This window comes from Corvus kubaryi, unplaced genomic scaffold (genome assembly GCF_017639235.1).
Source record: "Corvus kubaryi isolate FWS band 111438036 unplaced genomic scaffold, C.kubaryi_AGA036_p1.0 132, whole genome shotgun sequence".
NCBI classification, from domain to species: domain Eukaryota; kingdom Metazoa; phylum Chordata; class Aves; order Passeriformes; family Corvidae; genus Corvus; species Corvus kubaryi.
Genome location: NW_024580666.1, coordinates 6,410,480 through 6,437,642, shown reverse-complemented (window position 1 = coordinate 6,437,642; position 27,163 = coordinate 6,410,480). Strand labels below are relative to the sequence as shown.

The following is a 27,163-nucleotide window of genomic DNA, read 5'->3' as shown; positions in this document are numbered from 1 at the left end:
TATCAACATGAAGAAGATTCACCAGTGAAAGAAATTAGGCAACCTGAGATTACACCAAAGGATTTTCTATATTCTTTATGCTATATTACATAGCACAGGCTTTATTTGACAAATACAAAAGATAAATAGCAGCATCACCGCGGCATACATTTTTATTTCCATATTACAGGTGGCAAAGCAGCATTAGCAGCTTTTCCAAAGGAGTATTTTCATTTGAATGACAGCAATATGGGTTACTAAAAGATCTCAGGGGAGCTCTTTTCGGGAACTTTAAAGGCAAATTCATTAATTGGAAAACAAACCCACAGAACTTTTTATTTCTGTCTGCATAATTTCACGTGTGCTTTGCTAAATATCTTTCAGTATCTCATAACAATTGTAGGTTTCTGATTCCAGGAATAAAACACTTCAATGATGATTTCTTTAAGACCCACTTGCTGTTGAGTCAGAACATCACTGCAGTTTAGCAAAACTGACCTCGACCTCATCTCTAAAGGGGAATAACTTGGTAGGAAAGGATGCATTTAGTCTGAACCTTAATATTACAGAGAACGTCAGATTAGAACTGGAGACATTTCCAATACAATCAGGCTTTAAGAGGAGACGGGAATGGTGAAACTAAAGGGGAGGCTGGAGAAAGTTAATTGACATAGATGTGTACCTTCAGAGAAATACTGATATCCTGCTGCTGCTGTGCAGCGGTGAAGACTACACCGAATATAAATCTATTTTTTACATGTAGAAATACTACTGATTGACTTTATTTATTAAAGGTCTGCATTCTAACGGCTTTTTCTTTTTTTTTTTTTAATTGAACGTTGCTTAATTGGACTTGCTAGCACAGAAGTAAAAATTACCTGTTTTAATGCTTTATTTTAACTTAAATGTTCAACTGGATGTAGACACGCTAAAACACAGGTAATTTAAATTCAACAGGCACTATTATATCCTTGCAAAATATAACTTTTCCTTGCTGTACCTAAAATAATAATTAAATTCTTACTAATTATACAATTGTTATTACTGCTATACTAAAAAACAGGGAAAAAAAATCTGCCATGCACTCATAAAGCTGCTTCCATTTTGCAAGCCAAGTAAAATGCCTGAATTGAAATTCCTCCAAACAACTTTCTGCTGCACAAATGTGCCTCACACTAAAATTAAACATGGCAAGAACACCATAGCACACGTAACACCTAAATGTGATTGCTGAAAGATGTAGCACATCTTTTTATACATGGTATATCAATTTATTCCACTGTAAAATTTCAAGCTACAGGCGGCCTTAAATTTCACACAGCACATTGTGCACCCCTGAAAGGGAATTTGATGCCGTTGCTGATCAAGCCTACTCTAGAACATGATGATTTCTTTGTTTCTAACACATAATCATTTCTACTGCTGCTATGCAGTGAGCTTCCAGAATTCTTGAAGCTTCCAGAACCTTGTCCTGCTTGATGGTTTTTAGATTAATCAGTTCCCAGAGGAACTAGCTCAAGAGCAGGTGCACAATACCCAACTGATCTCCCCAGAACAGGACCCTCATCAACTATCATCCTGGATCTTCCAAAGATGTTTCATTTAATGTGTGGCTGCTTAATAAGGAAACCTCACAAGGAAATGCCAAGAAAAGCAGCAAGTTTTACATGCCTTTTCTCAGGTCCCCTGCTAGCTTCTACAGAAGCACCCTTCCTTATTAGGGATACAGATGAGCCCTGAATCCTCCTCTGAAAGCCTGTCATCTCTTTCAGTTTCATCTTGGGATACCACTTGTAAGAAATCACCACCCTTTTAAGCAGCCCTTTCCTAAGCTGTGAGAACCACTGCATATGTGCTGTCTGCCACTCAAACAGTAATTGCCTTTGACTCCTATTAACTGAAAACTGCTGAAATACTTCAGACATAAAAGACTGGACCAGGGGCCTGCTTCTCTTCACCTTCTGGTTCTCTTCCCAGAATCTTCTCAAATGCCTGAAAAATGTAAATTTCTCTTCTACAAATTCATTCCTGGAACAGCCCATGTGCAGAAAGAGGGCTACTGACCAACTTAGGTCCTCATCATTTCCTTGTACCTGTAAGATATGAATGTAAAAAAGCTTCAGAAAGAAGCATCTCTAAACTCCTTTGAGCAGAGGTCTTATCACACAGCCCTGGAATGAAAGAAATTTGCCTCTAGCAAATTTCCATTCCCTTCCTTTCTTTTGCAGCTCTCAACATATAAGTAAGGGAATACATTAAGGATCATCCCATTGTCACTATGACTTTGATCTACTTCTCGTGTAACTGCAGGAGACAGACATGCTGGGAAGAACAACACCTGACTCCCTAGTTCAGGATGGTGCCACCGTGCTCAGCTGCACACGCATCAGGCACTGGGAGAACTCTCCTGCACTACACTGGGACTTACACAGTGCTCCAGCAGAAACCAGACTGACACAAGAGTTGACTCTGACATCTAGAAGAGGTAAAGACTGTAAGAGTATGGGGGAATCAGAAACTCGAATTTGGCAGAAAAATGCTCCTCCCCTCTAAGTCACTGGGAAAAATGAAATAGTACAAATTTAAGTAAGAACACAGTCATATTTGAACTTAATGCAAAATCACAGTTTATGAAGCTACTGGCAAGAAAAGTACATCTGTGGCTCCCATATTCTAACACGAATTGTTAGAACATGGAAGAATACATGAATTGTATATTGAAAAGTGTTTTTCAAATCTGTTACACATGAGAAGCACAGAACTGTGATCAATTGCTTGCAATTATCACAAATATTTGATGTTATTAGCTGCTGTAACATTATGACTCGGATAATTACCTGCAACTGCTTTCTCATTAAATGACTGTGTACATCATTTCATTTTCAGTGAGGTCCAGACAGCATTTTTTTTTCATTTGTGCTACTGAAAAGCAGTTGATTGGAAATGTGACTTCTAGATAGAGGAAGAATTATGTCAGCTGGTGAGGGAAATAAGTACATTGCTTTAATACTGAGAACAAAAATACTGAGCTCTTTAATTCAGTTCATAAAGTTCATGTAATTGCTTCTTCCCTTACTCTTGAGTTCTGCAAACGTCTGTAAAGGATTAAGACTTTGTCTGATATGCTGGGAAACCAAATTGCTTCAAATACCAGAAGGCTTACATACAACACAAAAAACAATCCATCCATTTTGCTTGTGCACTAACCTATCTCTGCTGCCACATTTCCCACATGATAAACTGCCACATGACTTCCCTCAACTTGGGAGCAGAAGTCCAAAAAGTGCAGACATCTGGGAGCACTTGAAGCCACATGGAGCATTTAGTGACCTGTGCCTCAAACCAGTGACTTTTTGGCCACTCTTACTTTAGTCACAACTAGACCTGCTAACAACATACTATCAGTCATCAATGCCTGGCAACAAATTAAGTGTTGCAAAGGTATGAAAAATCTTCCATAAATCTAATTGAAACAAGAAAGTCCTCTTAAATTTCAGAAAAAAAAAACTTAAAAAAAAAAAAAAGCCACAAAATGATTCCCTGAAAATTTGTAACATTTGCTCTCCTAAAGAGGAGTGATGGAGTCTGTCTCCAGCTCACTGGCATTTTCACTGTGCCTATGACTATGAACTTGTCATAAAGAACTGTCTTAAAAGACAAACTACTAACTCGGGAAACAACTGACTTAGGCCCTGAAATGGAGGCAGTCACGTTCCACACTTTAAAGCCTGCAGATGCAAGGAGAGGTTTTGATCCACTCTTTATTAGTTTCTAAAGGGCAGGATGGATGAGAAGAAATCTAATGGGATAAGCATGAGACTGAAAGAAAAGCCCTGAAGACTGCAAGAAATTAAGTGGCTTTTTTTTCCAGTAGATTAATTACTAAACAAGAAAAAGCTTATTTAGGAATACTCTGATTATTCTCCTTTCCCCTGATCTTGCAATGTAGTGAGTGCAGCTCCTAGAGGAGCATCTTCAGACTCACTGTTTATTCACAGGCTTTCTACTGGCCACAGCTTTGCTCAAACTAGTAAAGTATTTTCATTCTTCAACAGAAGAAACTAGCCAGACAAAGGAGCACAAAAATTGCATTGATACTTAACACAAGTCTGCTAAAACTGGAGCAGAAACGGCAGCGGTTTCAGTAAGACACCCATGGCAAGGCGCAGTAACATGCCTCCAGCACTGAGTCCCTAGGGAACCTACACTAAAGCATGTGCTGTTTGGTTTGTATTACTCCAGAGTCTCAAACTACCTGGATTAAAGCTTCCTGAGGTACATTTGCATGTCTCGGGCATATCCCCAGGAAAGAGAATTTACATTCTTCATATGGTCCTTGTTGAACCAAGAGCCCTTACCAGAAGTAACTTCATTCTTCTTTTCCAGACAATATTCGACTTGAAAAACACCATTTCACTAGAGGGTATTCTAAAAAAAGTATTTTTTTACTGGCTTTACAACATGAAGTACTTTGTCTCTCTCCTGTTGGGATTCTCTTACTTTAGCTTCCTCTCTCCTGTTGGGCTACTCCTACCTCATCTGAAGGAGCTCATCATGAGTAGTCCAGGAAGGGAGAACAAACACACAAACAAAACCCCAGTTATTCAGTTATTGTATTTTAAATTTAGCAAGGAAATCTGAAACTAGATCCTGATGCACTTAACCAGCAGGATAGTGTCTGGCACTATGGCTGGAAGATGGGGAGGGAGACTGGGTTTCTGATGTGTAACAAAAAAGAACTTTCTTATCCCAAAAATTCTTGTTGCCAAGAAATCCATTCCAAACCCAACTCCAGTGTCTAGCTTATTATGTTAGCTGCTTCTCAGCATATATGATGGCAGGTGTTCGATATAACCTCAGCAGGAAACATGCAATCACAGCACGGTAAATTAATTAGGTTAGAGGACTTGCTTAGCACTCTGTGGCACTACATGGTGCTAAGCAGAATTACCCTCAGCAGTCAACTTTATCTTCCAGGTTGCTTTGTGAATACTCTGGTTTAATGAGAAGTGACTTCTCAGATCTTTCATGTAGTTTCTGTCTGTCTTCTACAGGAGACAGGCTCCTCAAACATTAAAAAAAAGTGCTATAATTTATTATATCATTATATTTCAGTCAAATATCTTGAACAAATCTTTATCAGCTACTGGTACTTTTAATATAGTATATCCCACTTACTTCCATGACTTGGAGCATGTTCTGCAATTCTGCACTCAAATACGAGGGCTGATGGAATGCATCAGAAAACAAGAAAACTAATGTCCAAAGCTACAGTTATGAACACTACAGCAAGCCTGTTACTTCAAATGAAAATCCACAAATCAGTCATCTAAGTTAGGTGTTACTACTTCATAAACCACACTGTTCATATTCAAAATCATTTGTTCTAAAAAGTGCAAACTAAAAGTCATATACAGAGAACATCTACAACAAAGGGTTAAGTAAATCATTAGCACTAATTTTCTGAAAGCTATTAGGCATGCAGGCAAAATACATTATAATAACTTGTCTAGTTTGCCTACTAAGCAACCTAGAAGCATTGTCCATCAGTGATTCAGAAAGAGGGACTCTGATGCTGATTAATCTTTTACTTCCCTTTGCAAGAATGACAGATGCTCAATACTTGTAATAAACCCAGAATTTGTGCCAGGTGCTGAAACCTCTAAGTCAGGTCAGAAGTTACAAAAATAAGATCCATGCAACAAGCAATACCTCAGACACAGCTGGTGGCATCATTCTTGTTGTTGAACAGACCTGTTAAAAACACCACTCACTAAGTCGTCAGGTGTGTTTTTGAAGTAGTCAACCCCTCCAGTGCTGGCACTGTAGCCATGGCAGCACAGAGCTGCCGTGGCTCCCTGCTCAGGTGGTTTGCTCTGTGTGACCTCCATGTTGCTCCATATTAGCAGCAACTGGTGTTAACTTACACAGTTAATTGGAAGCTGGAGCTGCTTGCCAAAAGGCATGTCCTTAATGGCTGCAGCTATTACCTGGGTGTGCAATAAAATGCTAAACGTGCTAGTGTTCCAGGTCTAGAAAATTCTGTGAAAAAATTTAACTTTAACACAGTGAGCAAGCTGCAACTCCCACACCTCGATAGTTCTTTATATTATCTCTTGATAGCATTCAAATGATTTAAAAATACAGCTATTTAAAGTAATATGGGGGAAACAGGATTGAGTAAGGAATGTATTTAATTCTCTTCAATATAGATACAAACAGAAGAAAAGTATCCCTGCTAACATATAACAAAAATGCAATGCAGCCCTAAAATGTGCTTAATGATAAAGTACAAAATCAAAGAAGGATAACTTTACATGGTAAAACATTGCAGCTGGCTTGAACTGTACACTTGCCAACTGATCCCTTTATCAGTCTTTTAAAATGGATCACAACTCTTCTATGCACAATTAAACGACAATGTACATTTTTCAGACAACTACTTCACATTCTATAATATTAAATACTCCTCTGAATCACTGCCTTGTTTATAAAATATCTGCTAGCTCTGCATGTCTGGGTACTAAGTATCAGAAGGCCATTTTAAACAATAATATAAGCATTATAAGCATTTTCTGCAGACACTGCATAGGCATTAAGCAACACTACCTACTCAGAATACAAATAAGCATAGTAGGCCATTCAAAAAATCACATATAGCCACGAAAATCATGTATTATCACCTCAAATAGCACAAACAGAATTCTCATCCTGGCTTTGACCAGCACTGCATTAAACACAGAAAGCTTCACTGCAGGAAACATCCTTTCAATGCAGAATGGCAGCCTGTGAAGATTTGATTTATATTTGGGTTTGAACTGTTTTAAAATGAATGAAAGGCTGATGCCAGTGACTCGCTGCAAATGCAGTGACATCCCCTCAGAGATATCAAACCAACCACTGCATCGAATAAAAATGATGCTACTGTCCTTTAGAAATCAATTGGAACTGTGAAACACCATAGAAAGATTTTACACAATTGAACACAATGTTTCATAGAAAAATACATGGACACGAACAGAAATGATATCAAGTAAATGATAAATACAGAAGACTCCTGACAATATTTGTTCTTCTTGGAGTAATTGGTAAAATTCTAATTGCATCGCTGTCACTGATGACTTACTGTAGCAGTATCTGAACTAACACAAAGTTCTCAAGTATCTAAAAAAAAACCCAAAGCAACCTCTTTCCATGGGACACAGTCCTTCAGGAATGTACTGCTCCAGTGACCCCACAGGCCACAGGTCCTGTGATAAAATTTACCACTGTGTGGACTCCTCTCCATGGGCTGCAGCTTTCTTCATGAAATACTCACCTTTTCTTGGTGTGGGGTTGTGCACAGGCTGCAGGAGGATCTCTGCTCCATCATGGACCTCCATGGGCTGCAGGGGCACAGCTGCCTCACCATGGGCTGCACCCAGGCTGCAGGGGAGTCTCTGCACTGGTGCCTGGAGCACCCCGTCCCTCTCCTTCCCCACTGACCCTGGAGAAGACCCCTGGTGTCTGCAGGGCTGCTTTTCTCACATATTCTCACTTCTCTCTCTGACAGCTGCTGCCCAGTGGCTTTTACAGTTTCCTAAACATGCTATCCCAGAGGTGCAGCAGGAGCTCAGCTGTTCCCAGCAGTGGGTCCAGCGGCTGTGCCCAGATGTGTCCAACACGGGGCATCCCCAACCTCTTCTCATGGAGGCCGCGCTCCTGCAGCCCACACCTTGCCAACTGAGTAATCTACTGTGTGGGTGTATTTTTCTGAAGACATTTTTACTGGACTACAACTAGAGGGCTTACAGTTAGCTGTAATTGTAAATCTGTATTATATAAACACATTAATATCAAACTGCTGTAACTGTTCCATAGGATAATGAACAGTATTTAAAAAAACACACTTTTTGGGAACAGAAAGTCAAGGAGAAGACAGAGGCTGAAAAAAGGGAAGAGCCGCTCTTCCAAACAGCATTTACTCCATCTGACTCACAGGACACTTGAAACAGAAGAGCAGTGGATTAACCACATTGATTTAATTCATACGAATAAATACAGAAATTCATACATGTCGTTAATTTTGGGGTCTGTTTAACACAATTTCGGATTAGTACTGACTCATTAAAGGCCATGCTTACATTTATCAAGGAAATTAGAGCACTAGCACCCTACTAACTTCAGTGGTAACTTCCTATTTCTGTGCTACAGTAATCCAAGAGGGATTAAAGTCCACTGCAAGAAACACTTCTGGGATTTATTATTACCTTTGATACAGTTTAGCAATTTTCATCTAAAATAAGATCTCCAATATTCACAAACATGTAAACAGCATGTACATGAAAGCGTGCACACATATGCATGAATCTCATATGACATTTCTTTTGTTCCACTGAAATAACATATCATGCCAAAATATTTATCTGTCTGAAGTGCAGCTATGCTCTCAGCACTCTCATGTGGATTAAAAGAAATCAAATGCCATTACTTGTGTGCTTACCCCTGACAGTCACCAAATTATACAAAATATTATATATTGACATCAACTCACTCACTGGAGCATGTTGCCTGAAATTAGGAATGTTATGTGCATTAATTTTTTTCTTCTGACAAGGGAGTACAGAACTGAGAGTTGTTGTTTCAGTCTAGTATTACAACATTGTTGCATAAAGCATTTTGCTTTCAAGCCAAGAATTCCCCGCAAACCATTAATTTAAGATGTTCTACTCATTATCATCTGAAGTTATTTCTTCCTAAATATGTAGCTCAGAAACTGCTGACAAACTACTTGAAATCATTTTTTAAGTGTATCACATAACCCTCTGGCTAAGGCTAACTGAAAACTAATTAAAATCATTAAGACGATGATTTGAACAAGAACAGGAAAAAACTGTCTAGATGAAATTATGAGGAAAAATTAGATACCACTTGACTAAATCGTGCTGTGAGACACAGTGCTTCTCATTTGCAAAAAATGAGCATTTCTTCCCTCTCAAAGGGGTTTTTGACCTTTTAAGGCACCAATATCCTCAGACTAACTCATTCATCTTCTGACCCAATGCTCCCAAAGAATATTTCACTTCCTTTATGAGCACAAATAAAACTCCCTAAACTGTAAATATAACTTGTTACCAAGTTAAATAGATTTTTACTAGATCATCAGAACATTATTTCAGACTTCTGATAAAAAGGCAAGAAGACAAGTAAGAAACAAGTTGTATGACATCTGATAAATAAAATTACACATATCATTTTCCTTCTATAGACATGCCAGTCTGTAGTCTAGACTCCTACCATCAAGAAAAAAAACCCAAAAATCTGCAAGCCTGTGGTCATGAGAGAAGAGAACATAGATTTAAACCTCTTCTATCTGCCAAGAAGGCTGAACATCACATACCGGCAAATGCTTTCACAAATCCAAGTGATTTGTGAGGAAGTAATGAATGAAATTTGGAATAGAAAGAAAATTCCAGTGGCATGACTGAAAAAAAGAATGTACATCTTGTACCGCTAGCCAAGATGGCTGATAAACTGTGTGTTATCTCCATCTTGAGCAACAGTATCATGCACTAATGAAGTAGTTCAGAAAATGTTTAGCAGTATATGCCAAGACCACTGGACGAAAGCCAGTTTAAAAAGGAATTTGAAAGAACGTCCTTTATCTGGGTTGATGAACTCAATCTAGCACAATGATCCAAATGCCAGGACTCAGATAAACTGAACATCCATCTTGAAGTTGGGAGTCCTGCCTTTGCCAGAGGAAACAAAGTGCTGAAGTAAAAGGTACTTCAGCCATGAACCTCAGGTAAGATGTCATTCACAACTGAGGGCGACACTGGTAAATCTACAGCGAAGAACACTGAAAGCCTTTTTTTTACAAGTGAACGGTATCTAAGGCTGATTATGCATATCATACATTAGTACATTTATTGCTACACTATTGATGAGTGCATTATGTTCAGGTTTTGTTTATACTGTCACTTCTGAAGATTGATGTTGTCTATTTCCTAATTCCCTTATTCAAAAATTAGGAAGGAACATTTTCTCAAGAACAACTTTTGAAGAGATTCTATATAAACATCTAAGTACATTATGGGTCCTTTAAAGACCTCATTGAAAGGGATGTGAAATACTGGGACATTCATCTGCAATGCTTTTAAGCGTTATGGATATATTTATACTAAGTTATGAGACTAATGCTGAAGAAGTCCCACAATGCTACAACCAGTGATTTTATCTAGTAGTCTTCTTGTTCTGCCTACTTTTAAGTGATAACAGTCACTTAGGGCTCAGTCTATAAAAGCCAAAGTAGATGCTGAGCTGGGCTGCAGGCGATCATCTCCCAGGAAATGGAGATCAGTACATGGGGGAACTCTTAACGTGCCTAGATAAAAACTAGAAAAAAGAACAACTGGTAAATTTTAGGCTAGCGAATAGTTTAAAACTAGTGGACAGATTTTACGTATTTCTGTGGATGAAGTACTAGGGTAATAACTATACTACTAGAGCAGGTTTATAGTTCAGCAGAATGTACAGGTTGTTGCTATGGAACAAGGTCCAACTCCATGCAGTGCAAAAAATACATTAAGTAATAGTATCACAACTGTCTTTTAAATTCAACGAGCATAGAATCATTGCAACCCTTTCTTTTGGGGTTTCTTTGCTTTTTCACTCACCTCTTCTCTCTCCATCCTTTTATAACAGATTTTGATTATTATGTCTTTCAATGAAAATACCTAAGACTATCTTCCTTTTCTCTCTAAGTCGTGTCTGCTTGTTTCTAGTACTACTTTGGTCTCATTTTCATGTCACCCTTCTGTTTTCTTTCAGCCCTCCCTGATAACACCAAGTTTCTATTTCTTCTTTCTAACCTTTATACTCCCTGCACAACAACTTCGAGTTGCAAAATATCCCTCATAGAAATCACTTGGAAAATCTGAGTATTCCACTTAAACAGACTCAGATGAAATAGCATTTTAAGAACAGTACTGTCAATGCTGGACAAACATGTGATCTAACATCGAAGAGAAACAAAGCAAAATAAAGACGAACCCGATGGCATCCCTTGACCCGAGGACGGCTTCATCGGTGCATTCACCTGATCCCAGTTGAGATCATCATCATCTGACTGACTATAGCCACAGGAACTGAGAGGCTCATCAAAAGTGCAGCACCCTGTTAAAGAAACACAAAGGTAAAAACTAAACAAGGCATGCAAGTAACGGACTATGAGTCTCCAATCCTAACAACTGCAACATCATTCAAAGCAGGCTTTGTCATTTTTAAACATCTTTTAATACAAATTATTATGTATTTACTAATCTTCACTTTATAGAGGGCATAAAAGTTTCTTGTCATGGAAACAAAATCCTAAGGGTAAAAGAGCAAGTTTAGAACTGCAGACAAATTTTCTCTTATAATGCAATCACCAGGTATCAAAAACAAAATAGCAAAATAAATAGCAGTAAAAATAAGAATATTAAAAGATTACATGATTAACATTCTTCAGGGAAAGAAAAAGTATTCCATGCCCAAGGACCTACATTTTAGAAGAAATCTGTAAAGGTGGGAACACAAGCTTTCATTCCTGTACCTTGGTTTCCAAGTAAGGGAAAACCTAGATGCTCCCAGGTGTGCTGCACTGCAAACAGGTACCAGCACAGCTGTTTGTGGGATCAGTGCCTCTGGCACAACACAGCACATCTACCTCAAAATGTCAGCTTATGCTCAGAGCGCCGGTTTGGCCAAATTTAGAAATATATCCTCTGAGAGAAGGCAGATTACAAACCACCCCTCCCCCACCAGGTTCGGGAAAAAAAACTTTTTCCTCGAAGGAAAGTGAAAGAGTTAAAAACTATTTATTTAAGAAATACACAGGGAAAAAAAGATACTAATGCTAAATAATGAAACCTCTCGCTGTGGAGGGAAAACCTGGGAAAATTTCAGAGTCCTTCCATAGCCTCCCTCTCTTCCCCTCCTTGGAGCTGGGACAGGGTGGTGGACCCACCTCCAGGGCCAAGGCCTCGGTGGAAGGTCCTCCCGATGTATTCTGATGTTGAAACAGTCCAGCAGAGAAAAGGGAAAAAACACAAAGTCCCAGGAAAACAAAAGTTCAACTCTCCGGAGGGAAAGGAGCTGAAAAACTGGCCAAAAGCTGGCTGGAAAGAAAGCAAGCCGGGTGCTTCCCTTCGCTCTCGCTCTCCTGCCGCGGCTGAACACAGAGAGCCGTCTCTATCTCTGTGTGACCTCGAACAAGCTGCAAACTGCTTTGAAGAAGTTTTGCTCAGTTTTTCCTCCCCCCCTCAGGCTCAGTTTAAAGGCATAGAAAGGCACAAGAATTAATTTCTGGACATAGGCAGCAATATGGGATACACATCATAAAGTCACCCCAAGATACTCAGTCTCAGAATCTCTGAAAGAAAACAGTATTATTTCCTCTTTTTTTTCCTCACTCTCTTCTAAGTAAAAAAAAAACATGTTATAAAAGCTCACACACCCCCAAGCTGGGGTAGGGAAAAAATTAATGTCCCAAATTTAAAAGAATGGAGTCTAACATTATCCACAAGAAAACGGAAAAGCTTTGCTTTCTTTCCTGTGGTACAGAGGAAACTTCAGCTTTTTCACGTTGTTATCATCTAAGAGGAGACTAACACAGGGTTACAAAATTCTGTTTTATTTGATGTTTCACTCCAGTGAAGAATGACATCTTTCCTATTTGGGAAAATAAATATAACTCTAGTCAGAGATATTTCTGTCCATATTGAAGGAAATTCTACAGCTGTTCAAACAAAACTAAACTTTAGGGTTATTCATCATCTTTGCTATCTGTCCAAAGGCACAGTAGGCTTAGCCTCGCCAAGCTGTATTAAAACAGGAAACAGACAAAATCTAGATTTAAAAATTACTTTTAAAATCTTAATTTTCCTAGAGCACTATAAATGGCATTACAGAATACCATATTGTCCATTTTCAATAGGATAAAATTAATTTCTTCCCAGGGCTTAAAACCATGACACTTACCAAAAAGTAGAAGACAAAATTCCATTACACCTGACAAATACCACCTAACTGAAGTCCAGTCTTCCTAATAACTAGTCCAAGTGTATATTTGAGATTCATAGCAAGAATTTTGCAAGCACATAATCTTCAGCAGAAATTATTTTTATATGCAATCACTGAATCATTTTTTTTTTTTTCTTAACAGTGAGACTATTACATTGGCCTTTAGAGACATACCATGTTTGCCCTGTCCTTGGATACAGGTCATCCTGTACTAGTTTCTGTTCTAAGATAACTTTCTATGGGAAGTCTCCAATAGATCTAAGTGTATGAGGGAAATCAGCACCTCTTGGAAACTGCTTCTTTCTGTACAAATTTAAGTGCAAAAGATTCAATTAGATAATCCAATGGGAACAGAAAACCCATTAAAAAACTCACAACTCCAAAATCTAACATTTTGCCTCAATGTTAACAAGAGACATAAACTCTCTCTCTCCTAAAGTCAAAAAAATTCAGAAATACGCAAGATTTTTATAGAGTATATTAAATAACATCTGCAACATTTCCAGAGGGAAGGCTTAGAAATTTAGACAGTCATTTACACATTTTTTCTAGTACTTGCATAAATATTACTTCGAACTTCATAAAATACACCACAAGCTAAGTTTCAGACATACAAGCTGAACATCAACTTTCACAGATATATTTGTGCTTTTTTATAAAAAATAAAAATAAAAAAGAAAGATAGTTTCCTTGCAAAAGTACTGCAAATGATAATAGGACATAAATTTAAACACTAAGTTATGCAGTCTGCAGTGTAGTCAAACTTGGCAAAAAATATATACTCAAATGAAAGCTGGCATAAATCAGGGTTTACAATTCAAACCAGGATGAATGAATATATGGAATAGCACCCACACTTTATGACATCAAACATATCTCTAGTGATAAGAAGACAAAACAGTTTAAAGCGTTTTCTTCCTCAAATCCAGAAGCCCAGCCAAGCACTGCAAAATATCCAATACTGGGAAAAAGGCAGTATTTGTGATTCCAGATGGTTAATAAAGGCTTCTCCCATGCCCACGAATCAGGAAGACATCAAAAATGTGGATAAATAGAATGACAGTTCTATTTGTCTAGACCATTTGTCTCTCAACATCGGACCCTTTCTCACTGCTTGTTTTTCTTCATGTCTCTTGCAAGTCTACAGCTAAATCGCACTCAGGATTTCTTTTTTTTCCATCTTTGCCATTTACATCCTTTGTTGTATTATTATTACTATAATGTCATCAAAATGGGTATCAAATCTTCAAGTCTGCTACAGAAGTTTAAAGAAAGTTCTGAACGCCTTCCATTCCTAAGCCCCATCCACCCACAACTAATAAGGAAAGTGTAGAAAGTATTGCAACAAGTAATCAAGCTGTACAGTCACCTATCCAGAGAACTGACCAGCATACAGAGGATCTTTAATAGCACAGGTGTCAAGCCATGTTTCTTTCCACGGTGAGACACTGAGGATAAGATGAATACTAATAAAGGCTTTGCACAGCCATGACTTTTTGTAAAGTCTTTTGCATGGCATATATAGGTGTTGGAAGTAGAGGCAACCTTTTAACACAGAACACCTTAGTGGAACAAAACAAACAACAAAAAAACCACTTAGCCAAATTAGCCAAGAAACAATTACTGTAAATCAATAGTCATCCAAGATCCTAATGGCTTCTGACCAACCCCTGGCACTTCTACCCCTCACATCTGACCATACTACAAGATGTTCTTCAGAAATGGGTCATGACTTTTGAGAAACCCCTGCATTTGCCTCTATTGAAGCCCTCCTGGCTGCTCCTGCAGCACTTTGTCTATTTTCTAGTCACGGTGCTCTTATTGTCAAGGTTTCCAGCTCATGAAATGGACCCATGGTATCAACAAGGACTGGTAAAATCTGAGCAACTATCAGGTCTTTAATGTCTCTCTCATCATGGCACTGTTTTGAAACACAAGCCACTGCCAAGACTGGCTGCTGTTTATAATCAACCAGCTCACTTGAGAAATCTGCTCATTTTTTGCTACTAGAATTGATAGTAATAATCAAAATACATATTGGCTGTTACACAGTTTAATCAAGCAAAGCAATTTCCCTGCCTGTTATACTGACATCACAGTTTGGATGGCCAAACTGTATTTTAAAGGATGAACTCTATGCAGACTGAAATATTTATAAGTAAAGCAGAAGATACATATGCCATTAAGATTCTTTGGCTTATGCTGCATTTTATAGATATTTTTGGATTCCTAAGGGGAACTGAATTGATAAATGCACAAGATGCAACACAGTCTATTACAGCCTATGGTTCTTTCAACTGCGATTATCCATCTAACCATCATGAACCCAGTTCAATATAACTATGCCATTGTCTGAGCATAGTCCTTTTTGGATGCTTCAATTTTAGCTGGCTAAATTACTTTAGATCTTGAAAAATTTATGAGCTTAAACAAGGAATGTAATGTAAGATGAAAGCAACCAATTAAAGTAAAAGGGATAAAGAATACACTGTATTTTTCCCTAATTTGAATTAAGTTTTATTCAAACTATTTTGTGTTTTACAGACTCTGACAACTGTTATGAAGCGTTCTCAAAGAATACCTTAGCAAACAGTAGGATACTAAAAATCCTTTCAGTGACAAAAAGCAGCATAGAAAAAAGTTCAAATTATGCTGGGCACTGCTTCATTTCTGTTGATTTTATATACTTCAGAGATCTCAGATCAACATGTACTTTCCATCAAAAATTTGCTGCCAAGTGTACAAGTCCTAAAACTAGTAATTCTTATGAGTGTCAGTGCTAGCACTGGCAGGGAACATATGTGCATACCAGAACTGATGCGCTGGCCCTGTTTTGGGATAACATCAATTTTTTCTTTGCAGCAAAGCCCTATGGTTTCTGATCTGCCATAGTAACATGAATCCTGTTGCAGAATACGTGAACCCAGAAGACAAGTTTACTGAATCCCCCATTTGCCTAGTATTCTTCTTTATCTCATTTAAAAAGTATTCTGGATTCTGCTGTCTCTGTTATTTTCGGTTTCATTCTGGAAATGGGGTAATGTTGATTAACTCTAAGTGCAATGTAGCTATATTTCGAAACAGGAATTAAAATGTTGACATCTGATCTGAAAGCTGGGATGCCTAGACCACATTTCATATCAGTAGGGTTGGATAATGCAGGGAAAGAGTCATCTCCTATTAGGCAATTTCTCTTTCCTTTCTGTCTATAACAAAAAAGAAGCCTCTGCCCAAACCAACAGTATAGCATTCCTCAGCCAACTGCATTCCTTCCTGTCCTAATGAACAACCCTGCATCCAAGAGCAATGGACCAAGCGCATCACCTGGACAACATACCAAGGCAAATGAAACCTGAAATAACCGAAAACTGTGGCAAACTACAATTGCTAAGGTTGCCTAATCTGTGAATGAGTCATCCCCAAGGGTTACTCAGGACAATTATCCTATCTAGACACTCTCATGACAAGTAGAAAATGATCTGAGAAACACAGCACTAGGAAACAGGATCCTGTGCCTTTTAAGCTGACAAACCACCCCATCACAGAATAAACAATTTCTCCTTTGGGGGCAGATAAGGAGTCATAAAGAGGAAAATAAGCCATTCTCAATTATAAACTCACTAACAGAGAAAGCAACAGTGGGAATCAACTGACAATTTTTAACATAATAAAACTAAACTGCTGCCTGTGAACCTGTAACACAGGTCTGGTCTGCTGTGTAACTTTTACTATAGATGGGGTGATGACAGAAATTGCCTAATTCAGAAGCATTTGCTTCTCTGAAATCCGTATATGGTCAAGCCAATAAGGTTCATGTAAACTAGCTTCAGCTATGTAAGTGGACAGTTTAAAGAACGTATTAGGAACTGAACACCGTGGTCTGCCTGGATTCTACTTTGAGTGCAGATTCTCAGCAAAAAAAAGCTCAACTTGCCCTCTCAAAGGTGTTACAGTATTATATGTTGAAAGGGCTTTCCAGACATGCTAGCTCAGAGATAGCCAGCAAAAGAAACTTCTCTGTGTGCCTCCAAAGTACCCACAGAGCTGCCACGTATCTGCAGCAACACACATGCACCACAAATTCTTATCCAGGCTTTACTAGTGAGCTTTCAACAGTGGGTAGTCTGTTTTAAAATGGAACATTTATTTTCACTCAAAATATACCGAGGGAATTTTTTTTCTTCTACCAAAGGCAAGTGTTCAGAGCTCTAAAATAATTCTGCAATCTATATTACTGGTCAGGGAGCCTGAAAATCCATGTGCTGCATAAAGTTGATCTCATTTAAAACAGTTTCTACATTTTGTCAAATCTACATATGCACAGGGGTGAGAGATAAGAGCAAAAGGAAACAGACTTTACAATTAGAGACCTTTTCTGATTGTGGGTGTGCTCAGAATGGGTTTTGAAAAAGGTAGAGAATAGAAGAATTGTCTGGAAAAATCTCATGAGCCAGAGAAAATATCATGAAGTAAGAGTATGTGTTTAGCAACTAAGAAAGTCGGATATTAATTCTGTCCCTAAGGGAGAAAAAACGACAAAAAATTTTATAGAACTGTGCTAAGACTTGTGGAGAAGGTGGCACAAGAATGCTTGAGAATTCCAAATTTATGGACACAATTCTAGCAGTATCACAGGTGATGGATGACATGACAGCATACAAAAAAAAAGCCAAAATTCAGATAAACACTTAGAGCTGTTATTTAAGAGTATTCAAAAGCTCACCACATGTTCATAAAACATTTACAGTTGTTCTCTCTGTTTTCCCTCCACTTATCTGACAGAAAGTGAATCAACATAAATGTCACCAAAAATGTTTCAGTTTTGGTAACACAGGATAATGTAGCAACGTTGAATTTTATGGAAAACATATCTGTCAGTTCTAACTTCCCCTAGAAACCTGCCCACACTTAGGCAAATAAAATGGGTTTTAGCAATTACATTTGCCTAATAGATATAGAGAGTAATTCAAAATTTGGGTTCCTGGACTTTACTGAAAAACCCTGAAAAAAGTTTCCTCTCAAAATTTGCATTTAAACGCCTTTGAGCTACCAAGACATAAAAACAGAAACCACTCACCAAGGTAAGACAATGAATAAAGGCTCTTAAAATAAAAATCATCCATCTTGTGTAAGCAAATAGTATCCATATATTTGTGTCATTTTTGTATCAGTGAATATTTATGAGGTCCATGGGAAAATGGGTGCACATTAATATTCTATGAGCAAACTTATTTCTGGCATTATTTAATGGCAGGGTGTTTGATTTCACAGTATTAGTGATAGCTTTTCTTAATGTATGGCATCAGTTATACGGGCAAGTGCACATATATGCTTACATACACAAATTATAACCCTGCTGCAGTTGTCATTAGTTAGGACATCTACCAAGAGAAATATTTGAGTGTTCAACCCCACAAAGAGCGTACAGGATTATACAGAAATGTGCTATGGAGACCCTATTTTGAGAAGTACTATTAAAACAAACATATTTGCAGAAGTCATCAGATTTTATGCTTTAGTTAAAGGGAGGATATCATGCTGGGTGCTAAAACTAATAGCTATTCTTCCAGTTCAACATGAATTAATAGTGAGAGACATTTCTTGTACGAATAACTGCTACAGATAAATTTTAGTGGCTGTTGCAGGGAGGGGGCTGGTGGGATTTTTTTTGTTTCTTTTTTTTTTTTTGTATATGTACTGTTGTCCTTTTTAATTACTAATTTAATGCTTAAAGTGAATTTACAAATGTATGTTATGATAATTTTCTCAAAAAAGCGTTACCAAAAAAAGCTCCATGTGAGAAGTACTTTGGAAAGACTTTCCAAGAACAACTAGAAGTCCAATTTGTAACACCTGTTTAACGTGCAGATGTATACACCTTATGAAAAAGATCACACTGGGCATACCAGTTGCAAAAGGGAGACAGGTGATTCACATTTTTATTGGAACTGAGTGAACGTGATGAAATTCTGGACTGTGGTCAAAACCACTACAAAAGTGAATAAATAAAAGGCAGATTTCCCTTATGTTTTGCATCTTGTTTATCACAAATACATGACAAAAATGTGCTTCAAAATGCAAAAAATCTCTTGTATGAACTGCCTGAAAGCTTTGACCTACAAATAACTAACAAAAGGAACCTTCTTTTCACGCACTTAAAACAGAATTAAAAATTCAAATGATATTCTTGCAGTGAAATAAGCCTACTGAGAAAAACAAAAATGCAACTGCACACCTATTTCATATAGTTTATACCAAAGGATTTACTTAATTTATTTTTATAGCTACCACCCAGGAGCGCACAGAACCCCTTTACGAAACGCGTAAAAGCATTCAGTCATCCCGGCTGGCAAAGAAAGCAGATGCCACGGAACAGAGATATGGGAGACATTATTTTTTCCCCCATTTACTTGAAATGGAGACTAGTAAAGACATGATCAGGATGGTGGGATGCACACAGTGCATTAATATATATGGAAGGTAGCAATTAGGCATATTTTCATTTGACACCATGCAGCACCTCTTAAAGGACTTGAAACTACACCTCTGTTTTGGAAATCTACAATAAAACCCACAACAATGTCTCTGTACTCATTTCTAGGGAAGAAAAGAAAGAGGGGTGGTTTGAAGTGCAGCCCCTGGACCACACTCCCACTCCCAACTGCGACTCTGAAGCAGCAATCTGCAGCACTTCACCCTTCTGTCAGCTGAGGGACAAAGCACATACCATAGGGAACTCTTTTCCACTCAGCAGCTATTTGTGATTTCTTAGATTGGCAACAGATGCTGCCCCTATTAATTTAATTATTATGTAGAATGCCTCTAACCTTTCCTCATTTAGATTTTATTGCGATTTTATCTTCTCTTTGCAGTACACTGAGGAGATCTATCACCAAAATATGCCCAAGCATATTTTGCAGCTGCAATGAAAGAGAATATACCTAAACACAGTAAGAAATTACAAATTTGATTTCACTCTTTCCTGGTTTCATTTGCTCCTATAGAGAGCTACCAAGGCCTAAAGGCAAAATCCTAAATTGTTTCCTTAGGTGAAGTGCTAACCTGACAAAGGGTAAACTCAAGAATCACTCATCATTAATCTCTCAACATGGTATTTATGAGGAATGTAAACAGTTGTGCTGACCTGTCGAAGATAAGCAAATTCCAACAAATAAGATAGCTGCCTATCCTCAGTAGTTTCATATTAATTCCACTTTTATAACTGATTCTCCTAAAAACTGCTTAGTCCTTTTCATTTCACCTCACCCAAACATCCCAGCGTCTTTATAACTCACTAAAACAGCACAGTACAGCTGTCCCACAAAGATTCATCCAGGGGAGGGGAAAGAAGAGCAGGGAAAGACATTTGGGAAGCACCACAAAACCACACAAGTGGAAAACAGTACAGAACTATACAGACGATATTCAAGAAAAAATCGCATGTAATGGAAAGTCTGAAGTGAAATAAAACACAATTCAGAAGGAAGGAAAAAACAGGGTGGGGAGATCTACTCTTTTTTTCCATCCCAGCTGGGAGGAAGAGATTGAAACCTATGCCTTGCAGCCAAAATTATCATAATACAGGGTCTGCTCACCTCAACACTATACTTAAAACACAGTATAATCTAAGAAATATACAATCATCAAGACTGTGATTATGAGACCACACCAGACCATTTATCTAACATCTGTTCAGGAAACATCGTATTAGATTTTCAGTTTGTCATGAAGACAAACCTTTTCATGCTACATCCATCCTAGGGCTCTGGGGAAATACAGCCTAATAAAAGACAGTCAAACCACCTTTTCCACAACCAGCACTGCTAGCCATTCAACTCACAAAGCCATTAAATTCCCGATCCCAGTGGAATCTCTTTTTTGCTAAGGCACTTTTTAATAACTTTGAAAAACAGCACTTCTTTCTTAAAATTACTAAAATCCAACACCTTCACTCTTAGCTAGAAATTGTGCTATTCAATTCCCCTCGCAAAGTTTTTCCCCATTTTATAATGGATAGATGGGAATGAATGGATGTGAATGAAGGCAAACATAAGTAACACGCTGAGCAACCACTGTTCTTTTGTCTATGGTTGTGCCAAGAGTCACAAGTTTTCACCAAACAGATAGTGATCAGCTGCATTTCATGCTATGAGACTATGAAAAAAGGACTATGTTGCTTCAACACATTTATCACATATTTGTCCTGAGCCAAAGGACACTCGTTCTGACTGAACAAACCAAACCAAAGCGCTACTTCCCAGGTCAATGTGGCTTTGTTCATTCCTTGTCTTCCAGCATTAGGTAAATGGACACACACTGACAAACAATCCTTATGCTCTCACAGACTAATCAAAATCTGTGATATTTTATATTACTTCAACTACCGCGTAACAACTGTATCTGTTAACAGCACAGATTATATCTGAATAAAAAGCAAGTAAGAAGCTAAGTTCTGATTTTAAAGCTCAGTATCATGTTTTTCTAAAGTAAATAAGTACAACAGTGTAAAACAGTTCAGTCTTGATTAGGCAAAAGCCACCTCTAAGGCAGTGGACCCGCCACAAACTTTAAGATACCATAGCTGAACTACTATTACAGATAGAATATCCTCAAAGGGAGCCCCAAGACTAATTTCTTCCCCAGATTTCACAGCTTTTACAGGCAGTAAATACTGCCTCTGAAGTTAACAGATAGCAGGACTGAAGACAACCTGTTTTATCAAAATCCCATTTTGATAGCTGAGAGATTAACTATTATTTCATCCTACTATCAGGACATTCTGAGCTGAGTAATTTTTTGGGTTTGCTTTTTTTTTTTCTCCCCGCTCTTGTCAAAAAACTACTATAACATGCTATTTATATAAAGGGATTTCTTTGAGAAACCTGACAGCATTCTTCTCATCTGCCAGTTGAGCTTTTAAAATATATCTTCACCTTTAAACTCCTCAAGCTAAAAAACACAAGTGTACTTGAAGCTCAATCATTCTCCCTGGTGCTACTCATTTTTAATGAGCTCTTGTCTTTACATCTCCCAGCAGACTCCACAAAGCAATCTCAGGTGCTGTGAAACCACTGCTTGATGCTTCTCTAAACCTCTGTCTTTTTGAGCCTGAAATCTTCCTGCTAAACCCATATGGGACTGATGGGCCATTTCAGTCAAACCCAATTTCACTTATTTATCACAAGCCTCTAGAAACTCTGCTGTGGATTGCTTGTAGACACAATCTGTTTCCAGCTTTGAACTTTAAAAAGGATTTAAGCAGTCAATCTCATATCATTATAAATCCAACATACATTACTTGTCTATTGATTGTGAGAAAATAAAAGTTTGAAGCTTGATTTCAGGGCTAATCTTTCCATTTGCTTGATGAGTTCTGCAGTTGTTAGAGAACACTTAATGCATCCTGTTAGACTACAGCATATTAAGCTTGGATGAAAAATACAGACTATTTACAACACAGCTCTAGCTTTAAGTAAAGAACAAAGGCAGTGTTCACTTTACTAGTCTCAAGAGGTTTTTCAGCTATGCCACAAGTAAAAACAGAAAAAAAAACCCTAAGCATTTCTTTATGCCAATAATGTTAAGATAAATTTTATAATTCTTCTGCCCAGTATATCAGAAGTTTATATTCTACTTCATCAACGGGTAGAGCAAAAGAAAAAATAGACTAAACACATTGGTATTCATTCTTTTCCTTATGAAACTACTTTACTTATAGTATTTTTCCCTATAAATTTTGAGCTAAATAGTTTATCATCTAATTAAACAAGCTGTTTATGTTCTGACTTCTAATGTGTGAACTGAGACATCTGAGAACAAATGCCATAAAATAATTTTATATGTAGAAAGAATTCAAATTTTAAATCAGATCTTGCAGCCCATGCAGCCCGTGTCCTGCCTGCTAACCCAAGAATCCTGCCACTCTTTTTTCTTTTTTTTCTTTTGATATCTGTGGGTTTTCCTTCAGGTGAGAAAGGCTGTCACTCATTTTGGTTTTGTTTTTAAAGTCACCGTGTATGAATTTTCCCATGCAGAGAATGTGAAGTGTTACAGCCTTCAGTTCTATGATACAACCATCAGTTCTACAACACTGATACAGCTTCACTTGACCAACAATTCAGGAAAATATTCATCTCTGTATTAATTACCGCTGTCATTACGACTCTGTGACTGGATGAAGGAGAGCAGGACCTCCACCTGGAGGTTTTACCTGTGCTGCTCAGTGAATTAACCTGTAGGAGGTGCCACAGTGATGAAGCAGTCAAAAACCTCCAGCAGGCAACTTCATCACACGGGTAATTAGTTCACTACATCAGTAATGCCTCCAGTCATTAGCAGTGCTAAGGCTGAATCCCAGGTCTGCTTGCTAAATTCAGTCAGCACAACAGGCTTTAACTGCACTACAGGTATAAATAACTTTCTATTTTAAAATGTAGTTAGCTACTGCTTTTTTTCCCTTGGTTTTAGTCATTATCACTTGCAGTAAATTATACTTTATTTCATTCATCACATCTATAACCTTATTTCAGAAGGAAGAGAATTAATTAATTTTAGAAACCTCTGGTATTTTCACAAGGTCTCATCAGCTACAAGAGAGACCCACATTTGACACTGCTGAAAACATTACTGAGGCAACACTGACATGCCCAAGCTTAGATGACCCGAAGAGCGAACTCTTGAACCTCCCACACAGTAGAATAGGGCATTATCACTACACTACCCAGATAAAATAATTACTTTCAATTCTTGCCTATGAGAGGATTAAGTCAGTAGTAAACTCATTTAAATGTTGTACTGTAACAAAAAGAGAAATTGAGGCCCCACAAATCTTCGTACTTTCTAACCTTGCTGAAACCATTTCAGGTCTGTGTGTGAGAGACTGTAATCATCTGAGTATGAGCTAATTCAAAAAACTGTCAGGTTGATTCAAATTATTTTTTGCTTTCCACTAATTCCTGTTCCATGCCTGATGAAAGGGATGTTTTTTCCAGGTTGTGACGCTGGAACAAGCATCTCTGATCCTTTGTGAAAAAAGTCTGATATTCCTGGGACACCAGTATGTTACACTGGGAAGGTCATGCCCTCTCAGTTACCAAAGTTTGCTTCAGGATAGGAATAAAAATAATAACAGCTAAATGTGTGCTCATGTCTCCAAACAGTATAGATCAGGACAGTATCATTGATATATGACAGATTAGGCCAGCTCAGAGGTTTTAGGCTTAATTATTTGAAAGTACTGATATGATATTATTGTAATACTATTACTTGTTATATATGGTATCTATACATACATTTTTAAACATATGTTGAAGTATCTCTCTTGATTTACCTTTAATTATTTATTAGACATTAAAACACTTGAGCTTTTAGGGCAATTTTCACATTTTTTCAAATGCATCTTACTTAAACTTTTAAAAATATTTTTGAAAGTTGTATTTGGTCTCTATATCTGAAGTAGCAAATAGGTCTAAAGGTTTCAACAGACAGTAAGAATTGTGCGTCAAGTGACAACAACCAAATAGTTTCCGAGTATCTGTAAGGCTGGAGACTCCACAACCATCATGGGCAATCTGTGGCAGATTTCTGTCACATCTTTAAGCTTCCTGATGTCCAGAGGGAATTTCCTGTGTTTCAGGTTGTGCCCATTGCCTCTGCTCCCATCACTGGGCATCACTGAATAGAGCCTGGCTCTGTCCTCTTTGCACCCTCTCCTCGGGTATTTTTAGACATTGGTAAGATCCCCCTGAGCCTTCTCTTCTCCAGGCTGTGCAGTCCCAGCACTCTCAGTCTTTTATTACAGAGAGATACTCCACTCCATCATCTTTGTGGCCTTTCTAAAAACTCGATGTTTTTCAGTATATTCATATCTCTCTTGTACTGGGGAGCCCAGAACTGGACCCAGCACTCCAGCTGTGGCCTCACCAGTGCTGAGCAGAGGGGAAGCATCACCTCCCTCTACCTGCTGGCAACATTCCTAATGCAGCCCAGGATACCTCTTGCCTTTACTGCAAGGGACCGTTGCTGGCTCATGGTCAGCCTGGTGTTCACCTTGATCCATAGGGCCTTTTTTGCAAAGCGGCTTTCCAGCTGGTCAGACACCAGCCTGTACTGATGTCAGGGATAATTCCTCCCCAGGTGCAGGACTTTGCATTTTGCTGAACAATTCCTTAGTGTATGTTAGCCACCTCTCCCAGTTTTGGAGGGTGTGGTCTGTCCCTGCTGAGGCTGTGCTCTGCCCCTCATCCAGATCATTAATGAAGGTGCTGGACCCCTCAAGTCTATCACCAGCCTCCAACTAAGACTTTGTGCCACTGACCATCACCCTTTGGGCCTGGCTGCTCACAGAGATTTCTGCCTGCCCCACTGACTGCTCATCCAGCTTATTCTCCATCAGCTTCTCTGTGAGTTACTGCAGCCAAGGTGGACAATATCTGGTGGTCTCTCCTCATCTATCAGGCCAGTCACATCCTCACAGCCGGTTATTACGCTGGTCAAGAAGGTCATCATGTTGGTCACTTCCTCTTGGTGAGTTCATGCTAACTGCTCCTAATCTTGTCCTTCATATGCCTGAAAATGGTTTCCAGAATTAGTTGCTCCATCACCTTCTGAGGTGCCTGTTGTTCCCTGGATCCTTTTACTTCCTCTTTTTGACATCTATTTTCCTCTAGCTCTCAGGCACCTCTCCCACCTGCTATGATCATTCAAAGGTTATGAAGAATAGCTTTGTAATGACATCAGCCAGCTCGCTCTCATGCATCCCATTTGGACCACAGCTACCCAAGGAACATCCACTTCAACTCTCCAGTTTTTCCAAAAATTAATTCACCTGATTCTCAGCCTGAATTTGTTTAGTCATTCAGGCATTTTTTTTTACTAGTGGCCTGTCTCAATTATTAAACAGCAGTTTTCTACAGCATGCTTCCAAACCTAGATCAAGTACTGTACAATATTTGTGTGTATATATATATATTTACAAATATTGTAAATATGACTTACTGAACAGATTTAAGCAATTTCAAAGGTGTGCTTCCAAAGACTTAATGGCTCAGAATACTTCTTCCTCTGAGCTTCCCTGAGTTTGCGGTCCTTCATGAGTTGTGATGTTGCACGAGCTAGATCAACTGTTCCAATGACATAGTAATAACAACGCCAAGCATTCCTCCTGTTTCTACTTCTGAACACACCTCAGAAAGCATGACCTCCATGTCTTTTTCAATCACAGTCTCCTTGATAATGTTTCTTAAGGCTGGTGACACATCTTCATTTCTGTGTCAGAACATACATTGCTTTCTTGCACTCCACCTTACTAGATGACTTAGCTCTCCTTTGATCACTGCTTACCGTGGCACTAACCCTGTTGTCATCCGCATGCATTTATCAGTAATGACTCCGTATTTCTTCCTCATTACTAACAAAAAGGTTAAATGCCATCAGATTTAAAATTAACCCTCAGAGGACCTCCACATACTCCACACTGATTACCTATTAACCATTTTTCTAAAAGACATTTGATTTACGCTGATGATTCTGTACTGTTCCAATTTCGAAATCAATGTCACATGGCTCCAAATCAAACGTTTTACAAATATTAAATGTCACATATCTCTGAAAAGTCCAACTTTTTCTCTCAAAACATCACGTTCTCCTGAGAAAAGATTCACCTCTCAGAAGTTTATGTTGAATGAAATTACCTAATGAAGAATTACAGATATGTAACACAGTTTACTCCCAGGCAGCCATGCTACTTTGCACCAAATCAATGTCTGCTTGACAGACTTGGTCACCCTATTCATCCTTGTAATGCTTTGTCTTACCAGTTTTAAACATGGAACGGAACAGAAAGGAAAGGCGTACTTTTTAATACACACCCATCTCTCCTTCCCCTCTTTCCTCCACTTCCTCTCCCTTTTTGTAATCTATTTTACTTTTCCTCCCTTCTTAACAAGCATACACCAAACAATTCTAATATTGCAATTAGTTCTATTCTACATTCTAAATATTCTGTATATATTTTTTTCCACTACTTCCAAATCCACATTAGTCCTGCTTCCAGAAGTAATCACCTATGGATTGTGAGAAAGAAATGTCTTATTCTCATGATAAACAAGCACACCAACATAACTACATGGTTTCATGATGC

At 38.3% G+C, this 27,163-nt stretch overlaps 1 protein-coding gene across 13 annotated transcripts in view; it reads right to left on the bottom strand.

The window, feature by feature from the left end:
- The window catches only part of PTPRM (protein tyrosine phosphatase receptor type M), a 454,918-nt gene that overhangs the window by 343,171 nt on the left and 84,584 nt on the right, over nucleotides 1-27,163 (bottom strand). For all 13 annotated transcript variants that reach the window (XM_042031127.1, XM_042031137.1, XM_042031118.1 and 10 more), the window contains exon 2: nucleotides 11,014-11,136. In XM_042031127.1, the coding sequence (XP_041887061.1) occupies nucleotides 11,014-11,136 (123 nt within the window). The remainder of the gene's footprint in view (nucleotides 1-11,013; nucleotides 11,137-27,163) is intronic.